Below are 18,908 nucleotides of genomic sequence, written 5' to 3'. Positions count from 1 at the left end.
CGCGGCGGGAGCGGCGCGGAGGGAGATGCGGGATCGGAGCCGCCTGCACCGGAGAGGTGGCGCCGGTGCTGTCGCCGTCTCTCGGCTGTCACCGATCCCAAGCTGTCACCCCCCCCCCCCCCTTCGCAGGACGGCCGTCACCACCTCACCACCCCCCGAGTCCCCGCGGTGTCGCTCCCGGGGCAGCCGCTCCCACCCGCGACCCCGCCGGTTGTTACCGCACCCGCGGTCCCGGGGTGTCACCCCCCCCATCCGCCCCGCCGCCGGTGCCAGCCGGTGCCTCGCACCCCGCTGAGCTCATGCCCCGGCTCCGGCTGTCACCGGCGCAGCTGCGGGAGCGGGCACGGAGGCGTCCCCGCGGGTAGGGAGGGGACATTCCCGGCGGGGGCGGGAGGGGACATTCCCGTATCCCCACCGGGAATAAACCGAACATCCCAGCGAGACGGGGAACGCGCCAGCCCCGCGGTGCCACCGGAGCTGGGACGGCGGGGACGTCACGCGGTGGTTTCGGTTACGCTGCCTTTTGTCCCGGTCACACCTGACAGGTGTCACCGCGCCCCCGGATGGCAGTGCCAGGCCCGGCCGGTGGCACCGCGGCAGCGCCGGTGGGATCGGGGGGGGCAGGGGGTTGGAGACCCCTCCCCAGCTCCGAGCACGGCTCAGCCTTGGTCAGGCCTCTGCTGGCGCTGTCACCTCCGTGACTCCGCGGTGTCCCCGCGTGGGTTGGCAGCCACCAAAGGGGGGGACAAGGGGGAGAAATCCCCGCTAGGACCCCCCTGCCCAGAACCGAAAGCCACCGGGACCAGTCACAGCACTGGGAAAACAGCAGAGTCGGGGGCTCCGAGGGGGCTGGGGGGACAGGGACAGTCCTGGAGACAGCCCCGACCCTGAGGGTGACACCTGGGTTCCAGGGGGCCAAAGCCCCCCAGAAGTGACCGAGGAGCCCCCTCCCCAAAAACACCCCACCGATGGAGCAAAGGAGCTGGGAACGAGATTTTGGGGAAGGGACGTTTGGGGTTGGTTGGGGGGGGGGGGGGTGGGAAGGGGAATTTTGGGGTGGGTACGGGGAATTTGGGGTGGGTACGGGGGGCTTTCAGGGGGTTTTGTCCCCTGGACCTGCCAGTCTCGTGCTGCCCACGAAGGGTGGGGGGGCTGAGCACAGGGACACGGGGACCCCCCCCCCCCCCCCCCCGCAGCATCGGGCAGGCTCCAAACCCTCCCCAAAAGCTGCGGGGGCCGAAGGCAGCAACCTCCTCCTCCTCCTCCTCCTCCTCCTCGTGGGGCCGGGGGCGGCGGGGCTGGGATGCAGGGATGGGGATGAGGTTGTCATGGCAACCCCGCATCCATCCTCAGCCTCGGCGCTGCCGCACCGCAGCGCATCCACCCCACCCCGACCCCTCTCCAACCCCTCCAGGTGACACCCTGGACCCCCCCCCCCAAAAATCCCTCAACCCCTCTCCCACCCATCAGCTGCAAACCCCCACCCCCCCAACAACAAAAAAAAAAAAAACCAAATCCTTTTCCCACCTCATGGTACAAACCCTAAACCCGTTCCCAAAGCACAACCCATCTTTTTCCACCCTCTCCTCAAATCCATAGAACCCCCCCCCCCCCCAAAAAAAAAAAGAAAAAAAAAAACAAACCAGAAGACAAAGATCCACTGGGAATGATCCTCTTTAATGCTCATTTTCCACACATTTGCCAAACGGGAACGTGGCGTGCAAGACGGGGAGCGTGTGCCGGTGGCCACGGGCAGGGGCTGGGTTTTAGGGTGAGGGGTTGGAGACGGGGGGGGGGGATTGGGGGTCACAGCTACCCCACCCACCCCAAAAAACTCCCTCCACCAACATCCAAACCTTCCAGATGAGGAAAAAAAAATGATATAAAGCACTAAAGGTGAAACATTCAGTGCCCCCTCCCCGAACACGTTAGGATGATACAATCAAAGGTAAAAGCCCCTAAGGCCGTTTATGGAGGGGGGTGGGGGGAAGATAAATAAAATCCCCCCCTCAAAAAAACTGGCCAAAAAAAGAAAAAGTTTGGTTTCTTCAGTTTTCACGATTTTTGTCTTTTTATTTTTTATCTTAAAAAGTCATTACAAAAAGAGCCATGGAGGAGCCTCCTACAAAAACAGGTTAGTGTTTGTCCGGGGGGGGGGGGGGGGGGGAAATTTCGGGGAGGGGGTCTTCACATTCTGTGTGTCCCCCCCCCGCCTCCACAGACCCACCTTGACCCCCCCTTTGGTGCTCTCCACTCATAAAACCCTTTAAAAATTGCACGTGAGGTTTGGTTTCGGCAACTCCCAAGGGTGGGGGTGGGCTGCTTTCCACTCCCCCCCCCCCCCCCCCAAAAAATGAGGGCCTGGGTGGTGCCTCTGTTGAGCCCCCACCCCAAAATTTTTTAGGGGAAGTGTTGGGGGAGAGAAGAGCCATCAGTGCAGCCCAGGGGAGGAGGATGCTGCACCTGAAGGGGGGGGGGGGGGGTTTACAATCAAGTTTTGTGAGGGACGAGGGTCAAAACAGTTTTTTTTGGGGGGGGGGGGGAGGGCACAACCGTTTTGGGGTGGGGCTAAAACAGCGGGGACAACCCCACAGCAGCAGCCCCCTCCCCAAATCCCAACCCCCACAGGGATGGGACCCTCGAGGTTGTGCCAGCTTTGTGCCCCCCCCCAAAAAAGGAGACCCAGCCCCACCTCCCCCCCACTCCGAGGGTTGTGGGTATTTGGGGGGGGGGGGGGGGTGGGAGGGGAAATCGTGGCTCATCCAGGGAAAAGGGGAGGAAAGAAAAAACCCAAAAAACACCAAAATTTACCCTGTTCCATCGAGCTGCCGGTGGGGGACAGCTCAACCCTGCTGCTGGGTGGGGTGAGGGGGGGGGGCGAAACACATCCTGAACCCCCCCACCCCCACCCAGTCCCCAGCTGGTCCCTTGTCCCCTCCCCAGGCTGGCAGGGGGTGCAGAGCGTGGCTGGCATGGGGGGTGGGGGGGAGGTGGCACAGGGTGAGGGGACACCATGCCACCTCCACCCTGTCCCTCCCCTCTGAGCTGGGTGGGGTGGGGGTGCTCAGAGAGGGGTGGGGGGAGGGAGAGGAGGGTGGGGACGTGTGGCCCCCCCCCCACCCCCCAAAACACTCAGAACTCCACCTTGCAGGCAGGGAAGGTCTCATCCTGCATGGCCACGGTGCTGTTGCTGCCCAGCACGGTGATGCCCAGCTCCTGCTGCCGCTCGTGAGTCTCCTGGTACCACTCGTGCATCACCAGAGAGTCGAAGGTGGGGATCAAAGTCACCTGAGGGGACGGATGGGCCACCCTGTCACCACCCCCAGCGACGACAGGGGGCACCCAGGACACTTTGTCACCTCCCAAATATCAGCAAAGGGCTGATCCCACCACATTTTGTCACCCCCCAAAAACACTGGGGACACCCAGGACACTTTGTCACACCCCTAGGAACAAGAAAGGCCACCCAGGACACTTTGTCAGAACCCCAAATATCAAAAAGGAGTACCCAGGATACTTTGTCACCCCCAATATCAGCAAGGGGTTGGTCCTACCACCTTTTGTCACCCCCCAAAAACACTGGGGACACCCAGGACACTTTTTGTCACCCCCCCCAAGTATCAAAAAGGGACACCCAGGACATTTTGTCACCCCCAATATCAGCAAGGGGCTGATCCCAGCATCCCTTATCAGCCCCAAAACACTGGCAAGGCACACCCAGGACACTTTGTCACTCCCCAGCAGTGGGAGCAGGCACCCAGAACCATTTGTCACCTCCCAAATATCAAAAAGGGACACCCAGGACACGTTGTCACCCCCCAAGTATCAAAAAAAGGGGCTGATCCCAGCACTCCCTGTCACCCCTGAAACACTGGGAAGGGACACCCAGGATAATTTGTCACCCCCTGAACATCAGGAAGGGACACCCAGGACACTCTGTCACCCCATAGGAACAAGAAAAGCCACCCAGGACATTTTGTCACCCCCCCCCCCCCCCCCCCCCCATCACCTGGAAGGGACACCCAGGACATTTTGTCACCCCCAACATCAACAAGGGACTGATCCCAGCACCCCTTGTCACCCCCTAAACACTGGGAAGGGACACCCAGGACACTTTGTCACCTCTCACCCCCACCCCCCGCACCATGAGGGAGCCAATCCCACCCCTCACCTGGGACTCACCTGGATGTCGATGCCCCACTGGTGCTTGCCCGTGAGGAGGGCATCGAGCAGGGGCCGCAGCACCCCCTCCTTCAGGTGGTCATCCCCGCTGACCACGTAGCACAACGAGCGGATCCGCCGGAAAAACTCCTCGTCCACCGTGCGGGCGCTCCAGGAGCCGGGCAGATACGCCAGGTCCACGTACACAGGGGGTCCCTGGGGGGCCGCAGCCCTTGCGCCTGCCAGGACAGGGGGACAGAGGTCACGGCAGTCCCCAAAAACCCCGCAGAGCCGCCCCTTGTCCGCCCGTCCGTACCTGCTGGCGATGCCCGGCCGGTTCCGGCCGCCGGCCGAGCTCCAGCGCCGCGGGCGGTGCCGGGGGCCGCGCTGGACGGGCCCTTCTTGTCCCCAAGGGGAGGCCTGGCCTTGTCACCGGGAGGCCTGGCCTTGGTGGCCGAGACGGGGACACGAGGGGGCTCGGATTTGGGGGCGGCGGGCGCCGAGCCCGCGCGGGACGGGGTCCTCTTCACCCTGGTACCGGGGGGCTCCTTCCGACCGGGGGGCAGCGCCTCGGGGTCCACCATGCAGATTCCAGGCTGGGCAGGGAGGGGACACGGGTCCTTCAGGGGGGCTGGCAGCGGGTCACACGCTCTGGCCACGCCGCGGGGCGGTCGCTCCGAGTCCTCGTCCGACTCCAGCCCGTCGGCCAGGATGGACGGGCAGTCCTCGGTGACCGGAGGGACGTCGGAGTCGGACAGGGTGGGCAGCGACTCGCTGACCGACGTGGGGGGGGTCTCTCCCGGCCGGCCCCGGGGCGGCGCCAGCTCCTGTGACGGGTCACTGTCCGACAGCTCCCGCGGGCTGGCGGCGGCCGAGGGCGACCGCTCGGACTTGGGGTGCTCGAACTCGCAGGGGGACACCAGGCACAGGTCCACGTCGTGCGGCGAGTCCGAGCGGCGGCCGGGCCGCGGCGCCGCGTCCCCGTCGGCCCAGGGCGGGTGGTGGCACGGCCGCAGCGGCAGCGACAGCCCCCCTTTGGTGGCCTCGGGCTCGGGCGCGTCCCCGGAGCCTCGGGATCGCCGCCCGTCCTCCGGGGGGGACTCGCTGACCGGTGGCAGCACCTGCTCGAAGGACACCGAGAGCGACTCGTCCACCTCGGTGGAATGCGGGGAGCCCACCTCGGCCGGCAGCGAGGGCGTGGTGATGGTGGGGGACACGTCGGGGACATCATCCTTGAAGGGGCTGAGGGACAGACACCCCGCCTGCTTGTCCGGCACGGAGCCCTCCTTGCCCGCTCCGGCCGCCGGCCACGCGTTCTGCTGCCGGGCAGCGCCGGTGCCCGGCTCCTCCGCGCCATCCTCCACCGGGGACTGGTGGAAGGGCGTGTGGCCGGCACTGGCCGGTCCCGAGCTAGCCGGGGACATCATCTCCAGGGTTTTCTCCTCGGAGCTGCCGCAGGGATCCTCGGCGCCCTCGGGGCCGTGGTTGAGCAACCCGGTGGGCGTCAGGTCGAAATTGACGCTGCGGTCGCTCTTGGGGGTCTTGGCCATGGGCGATGGGGGGCACACGGCTCGTAGGGGGCTGCTCTCCACGTAGCGCAAGCGCTGGGAGCTCTCGGGATCTTCCAGGCCGTTCTCCAGGAAGGATGGATCCCCTGGGCACCGGTTCCCCCCGTTCTCCAGGGATGAAGGCTCCAGCTCGCTGTCGGCCGTGGCGATGCCTTCATCCGTGGATTCCTCCTTCCTCCTCCTCCCGCCCTCCCGCTCGGCCTCCGGCAGCATCTCCTCGGGGGAGGAGGATTTGGAGCCATCCGACGTGCCTGGATCTTTCCGGGTGGTTTTAGCCTTGGGTTTTTCTGGCTCCTTCTTGAGCGGGGCCTTCTTGATGCTGCCGGCCTTGGCCAGGGGTTTGCGGCTCTCCGGGACCGGCGTTTTCCGGGCTGGAGCCTTGGCCGGAGCCTTGGCCTCTGTCTTGCTGTCCTTCGAGTCCTTCCGTAGCGTCTCGGCCTTTGCCTCCTTCTTCACCACCTTCACCTCCTTCTTGGCCTCGGCTCCCTCCTCCTTCTTTGGTGGCTTCTCCTCCTCCTTCCTGGCAACCGTCTCCTTCTTGGGCGCTGCTTTTTCCTTGTTCGCCTTCGGCTTCGGGTCTGCCTTCGCCTTCTCGGCCACCGAGTCTTGCTTGGCTCGGGCGTCCTTGGCTTTCTCCTCTTCTGATCCCATTCTGGCCGCATCCCCCAGGGATTTTGGCTTCTCCTTGGTCCCAGCTTTCACCTCTTTCCTCTCCACCTTCGGAGCCTTCTCCTTTGGCACCAGCGCCGCAGCATCCACCAAACTCAGCTTGGAGCCCGACTTGAGGCTCTCCTTGCTCTCCACCCTCCTCTGCTTCAGCGGCTTCTCCGCCTGCGCCGTCCCCTTCAGGTCGTTCTTAGTGACCACGGGATGCTTGAGGAACTCCAGGTGCTTCACCTTCTCCAGCCCTTCTAGGATGCGAGCCTGGGGCGTGCAGCCAGGAAACAGCACCCGGATGATCTTCTCGGAGCAGCTCACGGGGTGCCACACCAGCAGGACGCACACCGAGGTCAGGCACTGCAGTGGCAGCTCCTGCTCCTTGGGGAATCCGTTCCCCGACCACTGCTGCAGGAGGAATTCCAGCTCCTTGGTGCCCTTCACGGGGTTCAACACGTACATGTCCAGCCGGCCCACTCCCATCTTCTGGAAGAGCACGGTGGGCTCGGCGCGGGGGCTGCAGTCACGGGCCAGCGGGTTGGGCCGGATTCCCAACTTCTCCAGGTAGTGCAGGGTCAGCGCGGCCTCGTCGCAGCTCTTGAGCACCCGCGAGTCGCCCTCGATGTCCTTCAGCTTCTTGGAGGCGTTGAGGAACACGACGCCCAGCTCGGGCGAGATGAGGTTCTTGGCCCAGTCGCCGTTGCCCTGGGAGCTCTGGGATGGATCCTCCTCCAGCTCAGCCAGCTTCCTCTGGAGCAGGCTGTTGATGCCAGGCAGGCTGTCCGTGCCCACGTGCGTCACCAGGATGGAATCGATGCGGTCCAGGTGCCTCACCAACTTCCAGAAGGACGATTTGGGGTTGGAGCCGCCGTTGACCAAGACGTTGAAGCCGTTGACGGCGAAGAAAGCCGAGTCCCCTCTCCCGCCCGGGAAGATGTAGCAGCAAGGCTTGGAGAGCTTCAGGAATCCCACCATGGTGGGGGGCTCCAGGAGGTCGAAGGGGGACTGGGGCTCCAGGGACTCCGACAGGTACTCCATGAACTCCTCCAGCCCCTCCATCTCGGGCAGGACGCAGCCAGGGTTGTAGCACAGCTCGATGAAGTCCTGCAGGTTGTGGTGCTCCAAGCCTGAGTCCCTCCACTCCCCAAAATCAGGGCAGCTGATGGTCAGCCTGGCCTTGACCGAGGGGTCTGCAGAGCTCAGGATCTCCCCCACCTGCACAGAGGGGCAGCTTCAGGTGGGAGGGGGGCACTGGGGTCACCCTCTGTCCCCCACTAGGATGGACCTGGATGGACCCATGGGAGTGGGAAATGTCCAGGGATACACTAAACTGCTGGATCCACACCCGCTGCCTGCTTTTTGGGGGGACTTTGGGGTACCAAGTCCCTCTGTTGCTGGACAGGGTCCTGGGGGGTGGGGAGCTCCCAAGGGAGGGGCTTTCCCTGATCCCCCCACCCTGGCTATGGCCTCCCAGGCCTGGCAGGTGAGGGAGGATCTGCCCCACTAATTTCCCAGGATCTGCCCCCTTAAATTCCCAGGATCGTCCCCCTTAAATTCCCAGGATGTGCACCCCAAAATTCCCAGGATCTGCCCCTTTCCCTGCCCCTCAACCCCCCCAGGATCTTTCTCCCAACACCCCCAGGATTTGCTCCCCAAATGCTCAGCAACTCCCATCTAAATTCCCAAGATCTGTGCTCCCCTATATCCTCAACATCTGTCCCCTAAATTCCCAGGATTTGTGATCCTAGATTTGCAGGATCTACCCCCCTGAACTCCCAGGATTTGTGCTCCCAGATCCCCATGATTTTCCCCACTAAACTCCCAGGATCTGTGCTCCCAGATCCCCAGGATCTGCACCCCTAAATCCCCAGGATCTGCCCCTTTTTCTGCTGCAGACCCCCAGGATTTGCCCAACACCTTGCAGGAACCCCCCCTGCGAGGATGTGGGATGATGTGACAGCATCCCCGAGGAGCCACCAGCAACGTGCCCAGACAGCAACAAACCCTCCCCGTTCCCCTTCTCCAGCTCCTTCCCGTGGCTCCTCACCTCCTTATCCGTGAAGATCTGGATGAAATCCCGCAGGGAGAAGCAGCCTGTCTGCAGCATCAGCTCCCCGGTGTCCTCCACGCAGGGCCCCGCAAACACCAGCAGCTTGTGCTGGGACACATCCGTGATGAGATTCCGCAGCTGGGGGCAGATTGGGGACGTCAGGACAAGAGGGGACAGCGTGGGGACACCAGCGGGATCCACCCCACAGCGGGAATTCCCAGCTCACCTCGTCGCAAAGAGATTTGTCGGAAGGGTTGAGCAGCACCAGGGTTTCCAGCACATCCCCGCGGTGGTGGAGGGTCCTTTGACCTGTGGGGACCGAGGTGTGACAGCCACACCCCACAAATCCCCAGATTTGTCCCCTGGGGGGGGGGGGGGTGGCAAGGCCAGGCACTGCCCGGTTTTCCGGCGGAAGAGGGACGGGCACCGTCCGGCTGCCGGACATCCCAGGCACTGAGGGAAACATTTCCCGTGTCCTTCCTGCCATGGGGAGGGGAGGGAAGGGGAGGGGAGACTCCCCCAAACACTCCGGGGGGATTTTGGGGGTTCATTTCCCTTTCTAAGCAGGGAAACACCCACTGGGGACCCAGCCAAGGGGGAGGGGGGAAATGGCACTGGAGCAGCCCCAGCTCCATCTTCCCCATCCCATCCCTCCATGGAAAAATCTCATCCCGCCCCGGGCTGGGAGAAGGAAGCAGCTCCTCACGTGGGGGATCACGGGGTTTGGATGGCGGGGGGGGCACAAAGCCAGGCCTGATCCCACAAAATCTGAGAGGAGGGAATGGGGAGGGGGCGTCCCTAATCACCAACCCCCCCTTCCCACCACTCCCTGGCTTCTGGGAGCAGGTTTCCCCATTTTCCCTGATTTTATCCCACTTTTTCTCTGTTTTCATCCAATATTCTCCCTGTTTTCATCCTATCTTCTCCCTGCTTTCATCCCATCTTCTCCCTGCTTTTATCCCATCTTCTCCCTGCTTTTATCCCATCTTCTCCCTGTTTTCATCCCACCTTCTCCCTGCTTTTATCCCATCTTCTCCCTGTTTTCATCCCACCTTCTCCCTGCTTTTATCCCATCTTCTCCCTTTCATCCCATCTTCTCCCTGCCCTTATCCCATCTTCTCCCTGCTTTTTATCCCACGTTTTACCTTTCACAATGCTGGAGAAGGTGGCTGAGTGTCGGGACACGAAGAGCTTCAGCTGCTCATCCAGGTTGCAGGAGCTGAGGTCGATATCCCAGGAGCGGATCCCTGCAGAGAAAAACACAGGATAAAAATTTGGGATTAGGGGTTCAGAACCCACCAGCACCATCCCCAAAACCCCCACAGTGCCAAGTTTGGGGCTGATCCTATAATTCCCCTCCTAAGGTGTTTTTGGGGTGTCCCCAAGCCCACGTGTGCCAACACCTGCCTGGCAGGTGAGCTCCTCGTGGAGTGACTCACGGCAGCTCCAGCTCTGCCAAATCCCAAATTCCAACCCCCAGGGCACGGAACAGCTCTGCCAACACCTCCTCAAAGGTACTAATTAAGGAATTAAAAGATTTGGTGCTACCTGTCAGCAACATCGGGACAGGTGTAGCACCCAAACAGCCTTTTGGAGCTTCCCAGAAGGGATTTTGGGAGTCTATTCCCAAAAAAATTTGGGTGGTTCTGAGTGCTCCCGGTAACGGCTGGAGAATGGGTGGGGGATGGTGTAACCGCCATGGGGTTGCACAAGGGTTTGGGGCCGTTTTGGGGTGGTTTTGGTGAGGTTTGGGACAGTCCCACAGTGAAGGGACAATGGATCAGGCCTGGGAATGTCCCTCCCATCGTGGTTTTGGGATCTGTTCCCGCTGGGATGTTCTGATGTCACAGCCGGAGACCTCCCCCCAAAATCTGGGCACGGCTCAGGGAGAGATGTGGGAGGTCCCTACAGTATGTAGGGTAAATCCCGGGGTAGGAAAAGAGAAAATCCTGGGAATTTAGGGGGCAGATCCTGGACATCTGGGAGGACAAATCCTGAGAACCCTGGGGGGGCAGATCCTGGGAGTTTGGGGAGCAAATCCTGGGGGTGTTGGGGGGAAGATCCTGGGGGGTTGAGGGGCAGGGAAAGGGGCAGATCCTGGGAGTTTAGGGCGGCATATTCTGGAGATTTAGGGGGCAGATCCTGGGGATGAAGTGGGGCAGACCCTGGGAGTTCAGGGGTGAAGGGACAGGGGCAGATGCTGGAGGGTCAAATCCTAGGGGAACAAATCCTGGAGATCTTGGGAGAAGAAAGAGCTGGAGGATCCAGATCCATGAGGATTTGGGGGCAGGAAAAAGGGGCAGATGTGAGATTTTAGAGGGGCAAACCCAGGGGTCGAGGGGCAGATCCCGGGCGGCGAGGGACAGGAAATAGGGCAAATCCTGGGAATTTCAGGGCGCAAACCCTAGCAGCCCAAAAGGGGCAGGAGAGAGCGGGATGGGGCAGGACGGGGCAGCCCGAGAGGGGCGATCAAACCCCGGGAGCTGCGGGACCGAACCGGGATGGGGGAGGTGGGGGAGGGCGGATCCGGGAGCATCCCCCGGAGCATCACGCGGTCTCACCTCGCTCCAGCTGCTGCAGGGCGGCGGCTCTGAGGCCGGGCCGGTGGCAGCCGCCGCCCACGATGGCGAGCAGCGAGAAGCGGCGCGGCCCCGCGGCCGGAGGGGCCGGAGCCGCCGGAGCCGCCGCCATCTTCGGCGCCCCCCGCCCGCCCGCTGGCCACGCCCCCCTGCGTCACGGCCGACGCAGGTCACGCCCACTGATGTCACCGCCAGCCAATGGGAGGCGCCGGAGGGGAGGCGGGTGGGCGGAGCGGAGGTGGGAGAGAGGGTTCTTAAAGGGGCAACGCGCGGGGTGGGGCAGAGGGTGGGGTCCGCGGGGGGTTCTGGATGAGGATTGGGAATTCGGGATGGGGGATTCTGAATGAGGGATTCTTGATGGGGGATCCGGGATTCTGAATGGGGGATTCTGGATAGGGGATTTGGGATTCTGAATGGGGGATTCTATATAGGGATTTGGGGTTCTGGACAGGGGAATTCGGGATGGGGGATTCTGAATGGGGATTGGGAATTCGGGATGGGGGATTCTGGATGGGGATTTGGGATTCTGGATGGGGATTTGGGATTCTGAATGGGGGATTCTGGATAGGGGATTTGGGATTCTGGATGGGGGAATTAAGGATGGGGAATTTGGGGTGGGGGATTCTGGATGGGGATTTGGGATTCTGAATGGGGGATTCTTGATGGGGGATCCGGGATTCTGGATGGGGGATTCTGAATGGGGGATTTGGGATTCTGGATGGGGATTGGGAATTCGGGATGGGGGATTCTGTATGGGGATTTGGGGTTCTGGACGGGGGAATTCCGGATGGGGATTTGGGATTCTGAATGGGGGATTCTGGATAGGGGATTTGGGTTTCTGGATGGGGGATTCGTGATTCTGGATTTGAGATGAGGCCTGGCCAGGCTGTATGAGCCCTCCACATCCAGCTGCCCGTGGATCCATCCATCCATCCATGAGCCTCCAGTGGCTCGGTAACCCCCGGTGATCCGGTGAACCCCTCGGTAACCCCCGGTGCCGCGACCACCGGAGGATCCAGGACCCGGCTCCCTGCCCCTCCCCGCAGCGCTCCCATTCCTGCTTCCCACAACCTCAGCTGGCCCCACAGCGAGAGTGGGAGATTCCCACTCCCTGTCCCTCATCCCTGCCCCAACCTCACATTCCCGACGTGAACCCACAGCAGGATGGGACCCCAGGACCCTGCCTAGCGGCAGAGGGGGCTGGGAACCTCAAAAATCCCCCCAAAAAGCAGGCGGCAGGCGTGGATCCAGTGGTTTAATGTATCCCGGGACACCGCCAGCCCCGGGGACCAGAGCACCGGGGGTGCTGTGCGGGTCCATCCCGGTGCGGGGAGGGGGCTGGGGGCCTGCGGCTCCTCCTCCCTCCCCCACCCGGGGCGCAGACGGGTGGCAGCTGGTGTCCCCCGGTGTCCCCCGGTGTCCCCCGGTGTCCCCGCTCCCTCAGGAGCACTTGAGGATGAAGAGGTTGCAGGAGGTGCCGCGGGGGCAGCTGCAGAGTTTCCCGATGCGCGCCCCTCGCCGCACCGCGCACGGCTCCCGGGGCTCGCACTGCGGGGCGGCACGGTCAGACCCGGGGCTGGACCCCCACAAAAGGGGGGGGGGGGGTTCGGGGTCCCCCTGAACCCCCAGGGCGAGCCCCCGCCGCCCCCCAGCCCCGTCGTACCCAGGGCACCCAGCTCAGCCTCTTCTCCAGCGCCGGCGGCTCCCGCGTCCCCAGCTTGTCCAGCAGCTCCTGGAGAACCCCCACCTGCCACGGCCAGGGACACCCCCGAATTCCGGGACACCCACGGGCTCCGCAGGGTCACCCCGAGGCTCCGGGGACACCCAGGGGCTCCGGAGGGTCACCCCGAGTACCCCAGAATGTCCAGGATCTCTGGATCTGTCACCCTTGAGTACCCAAGGACGTCCAGGAACTTCAGATCCACCTCACCCTGAGCTCCTCAGCACACCCAGGATCTCTGCATCTGTCACCCGGAGCTCCCCAGCACACCCAGGATCTCTGGATCTGCCACCCGGAGCTCCCCAGCACACCCAGGATCTCTGGATCTGTCACTCCAAGTCCCCCGGGCTCCTGTCCCATCCCCTGGCTCATCCCGGGAAGGACTGGGAGGGTACAGGTCTGTCCTTAGGGTTCCTCCCACTGCCAGGTGCGGCCTCACGTCCCCCCTCCAGTCCCCACCACCCTCCCTGCAGCTGAGCCAGAGCTCAAGATGGAACAGGGAAGGACAAAACAACCAAAAATCCCCAAATCAGCAATGCCCGGGTGCTGCAGGATGTCCCCGGTGTCGCTGTCCCCCCCCCCCGAGAACCCAACAAGCAGCAGCACAAAAATAGCTGAGGGGTCTCGGTTTCCCCCTCCCCACTTCCCCAGGGATCCCCCAGAACCAGCCCCAAACCCTGGCGTGGGGAGCAGGAACATCCCAAAATGTCCCAAAACCTCACAGGGGGTTCTGGGGACCCCCTGCCCCCCTCCCCCAGCCCCTTACCAGCTCTGTCTCCTCCCGGCTGTGCCCGGGCAGGCTCAGGGTGGGCCGGAGCTCCGGTACCGGTTCGGGGGTGCCGAGCAGGATAAGGCCGGATCCCAGCAGGCAGAGCAGGCAGAGCCGAGCCTTTTCCATGTTCCCTGTGCCGGCTGCACCCCTGAATGTTCCAGGATGTGCCAGGCTCAGCTTTATACCCCCTGAGCCAGCCCCAAACCCGCGGTGACGCAGATGGGGCGCCTGTGTCCCCCCAAACCCCGGTACCGTCACCGGGCTGGAAGGGAGACACAGCATCCCTGGGGACACAGGTGACAGCAGCCAGCGGCCAGGCACGGACGTCAGCACCGTGGCCAGGCAGGGACTCCCGGGTGACCCCTCCAGGCCGCAGCCGCTGCCAATTCCCTGAGCAAACACGGGGACTCAGCCCAGCGCATCCCTCCGGGCACGGCACAGACGGGGGGCACGAGGGGATGACAAATGGCTTTATCGGAAAGGGGGGGACAGACGGGGGGACACAGGGAGCTGCAGCTCTGTTGTCCCACAGCCGTCCCAGGCTCTCCAGAATCCCCAGCGAGGGTCTCCGGTCCCGTTCCATCCCAGTCTGATCCCTTCATGTCCCACAGCCCCAAAACCCCCAGGATCGCCCCCCGTTCCCCTCTGCTTCCAGGGGATCCCCCAGTTTCACTGCATCCCTGTAAGATCCCGGTTGTCCCCCCCTGTCCCGCCGCCATCCCAAGTTCTGCCCCAGCCATCAGCATCACAGCCGAGCATCTTCCTCTTTCCCCCTCCCCTCCTCCTCCCCCTCGCTGGAGGTTTGGGGATGCCCACCCGGAGGGTCCACGGGGAGACCCCCTCAGAAACCGGGACGGGAAGGGCGGCGGGACAGGGCCGGGGGCACCACCGGACACCGGCAGGACCGAAGCGTGCAGAACCCCGAGCCCCCGATCTGGTGACTTCTAGAGCCGGTCCGGTGGCCACTGATCCTGCTCAGTTTCGGCCCCTGCATCCCTGCCCCTACTCAGTCCGGTCCCGGTTCGGTGACCCCCAGTCGGGTCCCGGTCCGGTCCCGGTCCCGGTCCCGGTCCCGGTTTGGCGGCCTCGCGCCCCGCCCACACCCCAAGACTCCGCCCACCCGAGGGCACGAAGCTTTTTGGGTAATGTAGTCCCCGCTTAATGGCGGTGGAATGGCGGGTCGCTCCGGGACTACATTCCCCAGAATGCATTGCGGCGGGAACAGAGAGAGGGCGGCGACAGCGCCGCCTGGTGGCTCGGAGGAGTCAGAACGGGAGCGCGGCCATCGCTGCGGGGAGCTGCGGCCGCGCTCGGACACCGGGCGGGGGGACAGGGGGGGACAGCGGGGACAGGGGACAGCGGGGACCGGGGGACAGAGGATACAGCGCCAGTATCGCCGTGCGCAGGCGGCAGCGTGGGAAACACGGCTCAGGAGGACGCGGCCGAGGGAAACTGAGGCACGGCGTTGACACCTCCCGCGACCCCACGGCCCGGGGGTTCACGCACCGGTCCGGCCCTGCAGCTGCGGGACCCAGGGGCCGACATGAGGCGACCCCGGTGCGCCGAGCAGCTCGAGCACGTTCCCGGTGAGTCCGGGCCGTGTCCCCGGCAGGTGGCGGCCGCCGCCCGCCCGCAGCTCGGAGCTCCCCCCGTGTCCCCGTTTCCCCCGGCTCGGAGGGCACCGACCCCTCCCGCCCCCCTGTGCAGGTCCGGCTGCACCGACCGAGCCTCCCCCGCGCCCCGGTGCGTGAATTGCCGGCCCCCGGTGCAGCCCCGGTGTACGGACCGGCCCCCGACCCACGGACCGACCCCCGCGGCCGCCCCCGAGCCACCGATCGACCCCACTGGGCAGCCCCCGGTGCACGGACGGACCTCAGGGCTCACGCACAAAGACCCCCGGTGCAGCCCCCGACCCACGGACCGACCCTCGGAACAGGTTCTGCTGCACGAACCGACCTCCCTGGGCAGACCCCGGGACACGGACTGACCCCCCCGGTACAGTTCCCACTCCGCGCACAAAATCCCCGGTGCAGCCCCGATCCCACGGACCGACTCCCGCCGTGCAGACCCCTGTGCACGAATCGGCCCCTGGAGAAGCCCCCGGTCTCACGGACCGACCCGCGGTGCAGCCCCCGGTGCCACAGATCATCCCCCGGTGTACGGGCCGACCTCGGGTGTACGAACCGAGCCCCGGTGTAGCTCCCGGTGCACGGACGGACACACGGAGGGATCCCCGGAGCGACCCCCGGTGCACTGAGTGACCGACCCCCGGTGCACGGACCGACCTCCGGTGCACTGAGTGACCGACCCCCGGGGGACGGAGTGACCCCCGGTGCACGGAGTGACCGACTCCCGGTGCACGGAGTGACCCCCGGTGCACGGAGTGACCGACTCCCGGTGCACGGAGTGACCCCCGGGGCACGGACCGACCCCCGGGGCACTGAGTGACCCCCGGTGCACGGACCGACCCCCGGTGCACGGACCGATCCCCTCCCCCCGCTCCCCCCCGGTGCCGCGGTCCCGCCGGTCCCACGCAAGTCCCGGCGCGGGGGGGGCGCAGTTTCAGGGCTGGGGTTTCCCCCGCGCTCTCCTTCCACCCCCCCCCCCCCCCGCGTTTCACCCCACGTGGGCCCCGCCGGCTGCGCCCAATCAGCGCCGCGTCCGTGGGTGGCTCCGCGCGGCGCCAGCCAATAGGCGAGGCGGGGGCGACGCGCGAGGCCCCGCCCCGCGTCGGGAGCCTATAAAAGGCGGCGCAGGGTGCGGCCGGGGCTCAGAGCGATCGTGTTGGAGCGACGGTAGGAGCGGAGCGGGCCCGGGAATCGCGATAGCGCCGCGATATCTCTGCGATAGCAGCCCTTAGGACTATTGCACTTGGAATTTGCCTTCTTCTCCTGGGGATTACAATTGCACCATGACCCTGGAGGAACTGGTGCCTTGCGATAGCAGCAAGTAAGTGGCGGGCAGCTCGGGGTGTTAGGCGGGGTGGGTCCGTGGTTGTCGCCGCTCACCGGCTCTGCCGTTCCTCCCGGCAGGATGCAGGCGGTGAGCGAGGCGGTGGAGCGGGTGCTGGTGACGGCGCAGCGGCAGGACCGGCTCACCGTGGGGGTCTACGAGTCGGCCAAGCTTATGAATGTGTGAGTATCGCGATAGGGCTCTGTCGGGGGGGGTCTGACAGGGGGGGTTTGGCTCGTGTTGCGGGGTTCATCGTGGCCCGCTTAGCGCAGGGCAGGCTCTTGGTCGGAGCGTTTTACCCGGGGGGGGGGGCGGGGGGTGACCAGGCAGAATTTGGGAGATCTGTCGCCCATTCTTAGCGCGACAGAGAGGTGACAAGGTGTGTGTGGGGGGTGGAGGGAGGTGTTCTACCATCCCGAACTGTCCCGGTCGCCGCTAACCCTCCACGACCCCGCAGGGACCCCGACAGCGTGGTGCTGTGCGTGCTGGCCACCGACGAGGAGGACGAAGGTGACATCGCGCTGCAGATCCACTTCACCCTGATCCAGGCGTTCTGCTGCGACAACGACATCCACATCCTGCGAGTGTCGGGCATGCACCGCCTCGCTGACATCCTGGGCGAGCCCAAGCCGGAGTCCGAGCCCCGCGACCTGCATTGTCTCCTGGTCACGGTGAGCGCCGGGGGGACGCGCTGGTGGCCCCGTGATTCGGCCCGGGGCCGGGGAGGGTGACGGGGCGGCTCGGGGACACGTGTCGGGGAGCTGGTGGCACTAACCTCGTGTTCCTGCTCCCCCAGAACCCGCACACGGACGCCTGGAAGAGTCCAGGGCTAGCGGAGGTGGCGAGTTACTGCGCCGAGAGTCGCGACAGGAACCAGTGGGTGCCTTATGTGTGTCTGCAGGAGCGCTGAGCTCTTCCCGGCCTGGACTTGAAGGGTTAAAAGCCTTCTTTTTTTAAAAAAAAAAAAAAAACAAAAACACAACACCATAAAACAGCAGGAAAAAAAAAAAAAAGGACAAACAGCCAGTTCCAACCCACAATCCCCAAAACCCACCGATTTTATTTTTCTTTTGGACCGGAGAGGAGGAAGGGGGAGCGCGGCTGCTGCGGTGGGAAGGGAGAGCACCGGGCCGGAGCCCCCGGGGTGGCCGAGGAGTCGTGCTGGAGCGTGAGCCGGAGCTGGGGCGCTGCCGAGCGAGGGGGGGTGACCCCGGAGCTGAGAAATGTCGCGATTTTTGCCAGCTGGGACCTGATGGAAGCGAGGACTGCAGAGGGCTGGAACGTTTTTGTTGTTGTTGTTGTTGCAAAAACTGCTTTTTCCAAGGAATTATCGACGTCTGCACAGATGGACCTGCACCCCCCCGGGTGCTGCTTTTGCACTTGGAGACCCTGAGCTGAACCTTTTCCAGAGTTTATTCTTCTACCGAGCGAGGAACTAAATTTATTTGCAATAAAATGTCTGACGTTAGTGGTGTTTGCTCTTCCCTCTGCTCTGCTGGAGCCGTTCCCACGGGACCGGCGCCTCCTGGGTGGGTTTTTGGGGTGGGCTCCACCTCCCTTGGGGGCTCTGCCCGCTGAGCGGGGCCCTTTTATCGGGCCGGGGGATTCCCAGCCCGTGTGTGGCCTGGAAGAGAAATTCCCACCCCACCCTTCTCTGGAAAAGGTTGTTGTGTTTTTTTTTTTTTTTTTTTTTTTTTTTTTTTTTTTTTTTTTTTTTTAAATCAAAACACCCACGGGTTGCTCTGAGCGAAACTGAGGCACGGGGCTGGAGCTTCCCCCACCCCAGCAGAAACCGCGGCGCTGCCCGTGGGGGGATTCCCTCGGTACCCCGGGGCTTGGGGCCAAGGAGAGGGGGAAGGTCGCGGGTGGGGTTCCCCCACTTTGCGGGCAGGGGGGACACGATCCCGAGCAGGAGCTCACCCGAGCTCGGTGTCACACGAGGTGGCCCCGGGACCGCGCCGGGTCGGGAGCGGTGCCAGCCCCGGCACGGGGCCAGGACGATCGTGCCCGGTTGGGGACACGGTGTCCGGCTGGGCAGGGACACGGTGGCCATGGCGGAGTGTCCCGTGGTTTAGGGACGTGCCCTGTGCCCTCCTTTGCGGTTTTGACCACGGGGGAAACTGAGGCACGGAGGGACCGCGGCACGTGCCAGCCGCGGCTGAGGCCACCCCCCCTCTCCCCCCCCCCCCCCCCCCCCCCGTGTCCTGGCGATCGCAAGGGACAAGGTGGTGACAACACCCTGTGGGTGGCCCAAATTGCGACCCCTCCCCAGGCCCCCCCAGCCGACACGAGCGGCGGGGTCTCAGCTGTTCCCGGGGATCCCCCCGGGAAAATCCCAAAGGGAAAGGGCCCGAGGGTGGCTGAGGCCGCCCCAGCTCGTTTCACTGATGAGGCAGCGGGGTCACGAGGCCATTCCTGTCGCCGCTGTCACCGCGGCTGTGCCACTCGT

General features: G+C 64.2%; 4 protein-coding genes across 5 annotated transcripts; 2 read left to right on the top strand and 2 right to left on the bottom strand.

Moving 5' to 3' along the window:
* Positions 1-3,095: 3,095 nt before the first annotated feature.
* Positions 3,096-11,137, bottom strand: MAP1S (microtubule associated protein 1S). Its single transcript, XM_062510251.1, has 7 exons — positions 10,998-11,137; positions 9,582-9,683; positions 8,663-8,745; positions 8,434-8,574; positions 4,478-7,601; positions 4,183-4,400; positions 3,096-3,288 (listed from the first exon to the last, which is right to left on the bottom strand). Exons 1-7 carry the CDS (start codon positions 11,125-11,127, stop codon positions 3,133-3,135), a joined length of 3,954 nt encoding a protein of 1,317 aa, XP_062366235.1. The 5' UTR covers positions 11,128-11,137; the 3' UTR covers positions 3,096-3,132.
* A 1,020-nt stretch (positions 11,138-12,157) lies between these two features.
* On the bottom strand, positions 12,158-14,851 carry LOC134054532 (cocaine- and amphetamine-regulated transcript protein-like). 2 transcript variants are annotated; one of them, XM_062510384.1, is made up of 4 exons: positions 14,324-14,851; positions 13,502-13,655; positions 12,679-12,762; positions 12,158-12,563 (listed from the first exon to the last, which is right to left on the bottom strand). In XM_062510384.1, exons 2-4 carry the CDS (start codon positions 13,631-13,633, stop codon positions 12,456-12,458), a joined length of 324 nt encoding a protein of 107 aa, XP_062366368.1. In that variant the 5' UTR covers positions 13,634-13,655; positions 14,324-14,851; the 3' UTR covers positions 12,158-12,455. The 2 variants fall into 2 exon arrangements, with proteins under 2 accessions (XP_062366368.1, XP_062366367.1); XM_062510383.1 differs by lacking the exon at positions 14,324-14,851 and having other exon boundaries at positions 13,502-14,098.
* On the top strand, positions 14,669-16,054 carry LOC134054514 (U1 small nuclear ribonucleoprotein 70 kDa-like). Its single transcript, XM_062510359.1, has 2 exons — positions 14,669-15,093; positions 15,215-16,054. The coding sequence occupies exons 1-2, from the start codon at positions 14,669-14,671 to the stop codon at positions 15,492-15,494; spliced, it is 705 nt and encodes a 234-aa protein (XP_062366343.1). The 3' UTR covers positions 15,495-16,054.
* Positions 16,055-16,273: 219 nt separating this feature from the next.
* GADD45B (growth arrest and DNA damage inducible beta) lies at positions 16,274-17,927 on the top strand. The gene is made up of 4 exons (XM_062510385.1): positions 16,274-16,456; positions 16,540-16,641; positions 16,917-17,130; positions 17,256-17,927. The coding sequence occupies exons 1-4, from the start codon at positions 16,419-16,421 to the stop codon at positions 17,367-17,369; spliced, it is 468 nt and encodes a 155-aa protein (XP_062366369.1). The 5' UTR covers positions 16,274-16,418; the 3' UTR covers positions 17,370-17,927.
* The last annotated feature ends 981 nt before the right edge of the window (positions 17,928-18,908 follow it).

The sequence above is a fragment of the Cinclus cinclus genome, chromosome 28, assembly GCF_963662255.1.
Source record: "Cinclus cinclus chromosome 28, bCinCin1.1, whole genome shotgun sequence".
Lineage (NCBI taxonomy): Eukaryota > Metazoa > Chordata > Aves > Passeriformes > Cinclidae > Cinclus > Cinclus cinclus.
The sequence above is the reverse complement of the archived record's forward strand: the minus strand, read 5'-3'. Positions and strand labels throughout refer to the sequence as shown.

Excerpts from the sequence above, each read along its gene's own strand:
- LOC134054532 (XM_062510383.1), bottom strand. The coding sequence starts at position 13,789 with ATGCTGTGTCTCCCTTCCAGCCCGGTGACGGTACCGGGGTTTGGGGGG. Across the intron at positions 12,763-13,501 it reads GCCGGGAGGAGACAGAGCTG|GTGGGGGTTCTCCAGGAGCT; the intron begins GTAAGGGGCTGG and ends TGGCCGTGGCAG. Across the intron at positions 12,564-12,678 it reads GGCTGAGCTGGGTGCCCTGG|TGCGAGCCCCGGGAGCCGTG; the intron begins GTACGACGGGGC and ends GCCGCCCCGCAG.
- MAP1S (XM_062510251.1), bottom strand. The coding sequence starts at position 11,127 with ATGGCGGCGGCTCCGGCGGCTCCGGCCCCTCCGGCCGCGGGGCCGCGC. Across the intron at positions 8,746-9,581 it reads CTTCTCCAGCATTGTGAAAG|GTCAAAGGACCCTCCACCAC; the intron begins GTAAAACGTGGG and ends CGGTCCCCACAG. Across the intron at positions 7,602-8,433 it reads AGATCTTCACGGATAAGGAG|GTGGGGGAGATCCTGAGCTC; the intron begins GTGAGGAGCCAC and ends CCCTCTGTGCAG.
- GADD45B (XM_062510385.1), top strand. The coding sequence starts at position 16,419 with ATGACCCTGGAGGAACTGGTGCCTTGCGATAGCAGCAA. Across the intron at positions 16,457-16,539 it reads GTGCCTTGCGATAGCAGCAA|GATGCAGGCGGTGAGCGAGG; the intron begins GTAAGTGGCGGG and ends TCCTCCCGGCAG. Across the intron at positions 17,131-17,255 it reads TGCATTGTCTCCTGGTCACG|AACCCGCACACGGACGCCTG; the intron begins GTGAGCGCCGGG and ends CTGCTCCCCCAG.
- LOC134054514 (XM_062510359.1), top strand. The coding sequence starts at position 14,669 with ATGGCGGTGGAATGGCGGGTCGCTCCGGGACTACATTCCCCAGAATGC. Across the intron at positions 15,094-15,214 it reads GCAGCTCGAGCACGTTCCCG|GTCCGGCTGCACCGACCGAG; the intron begins GTGAGTCCGGGC and ends CCCCCTGTGCAG.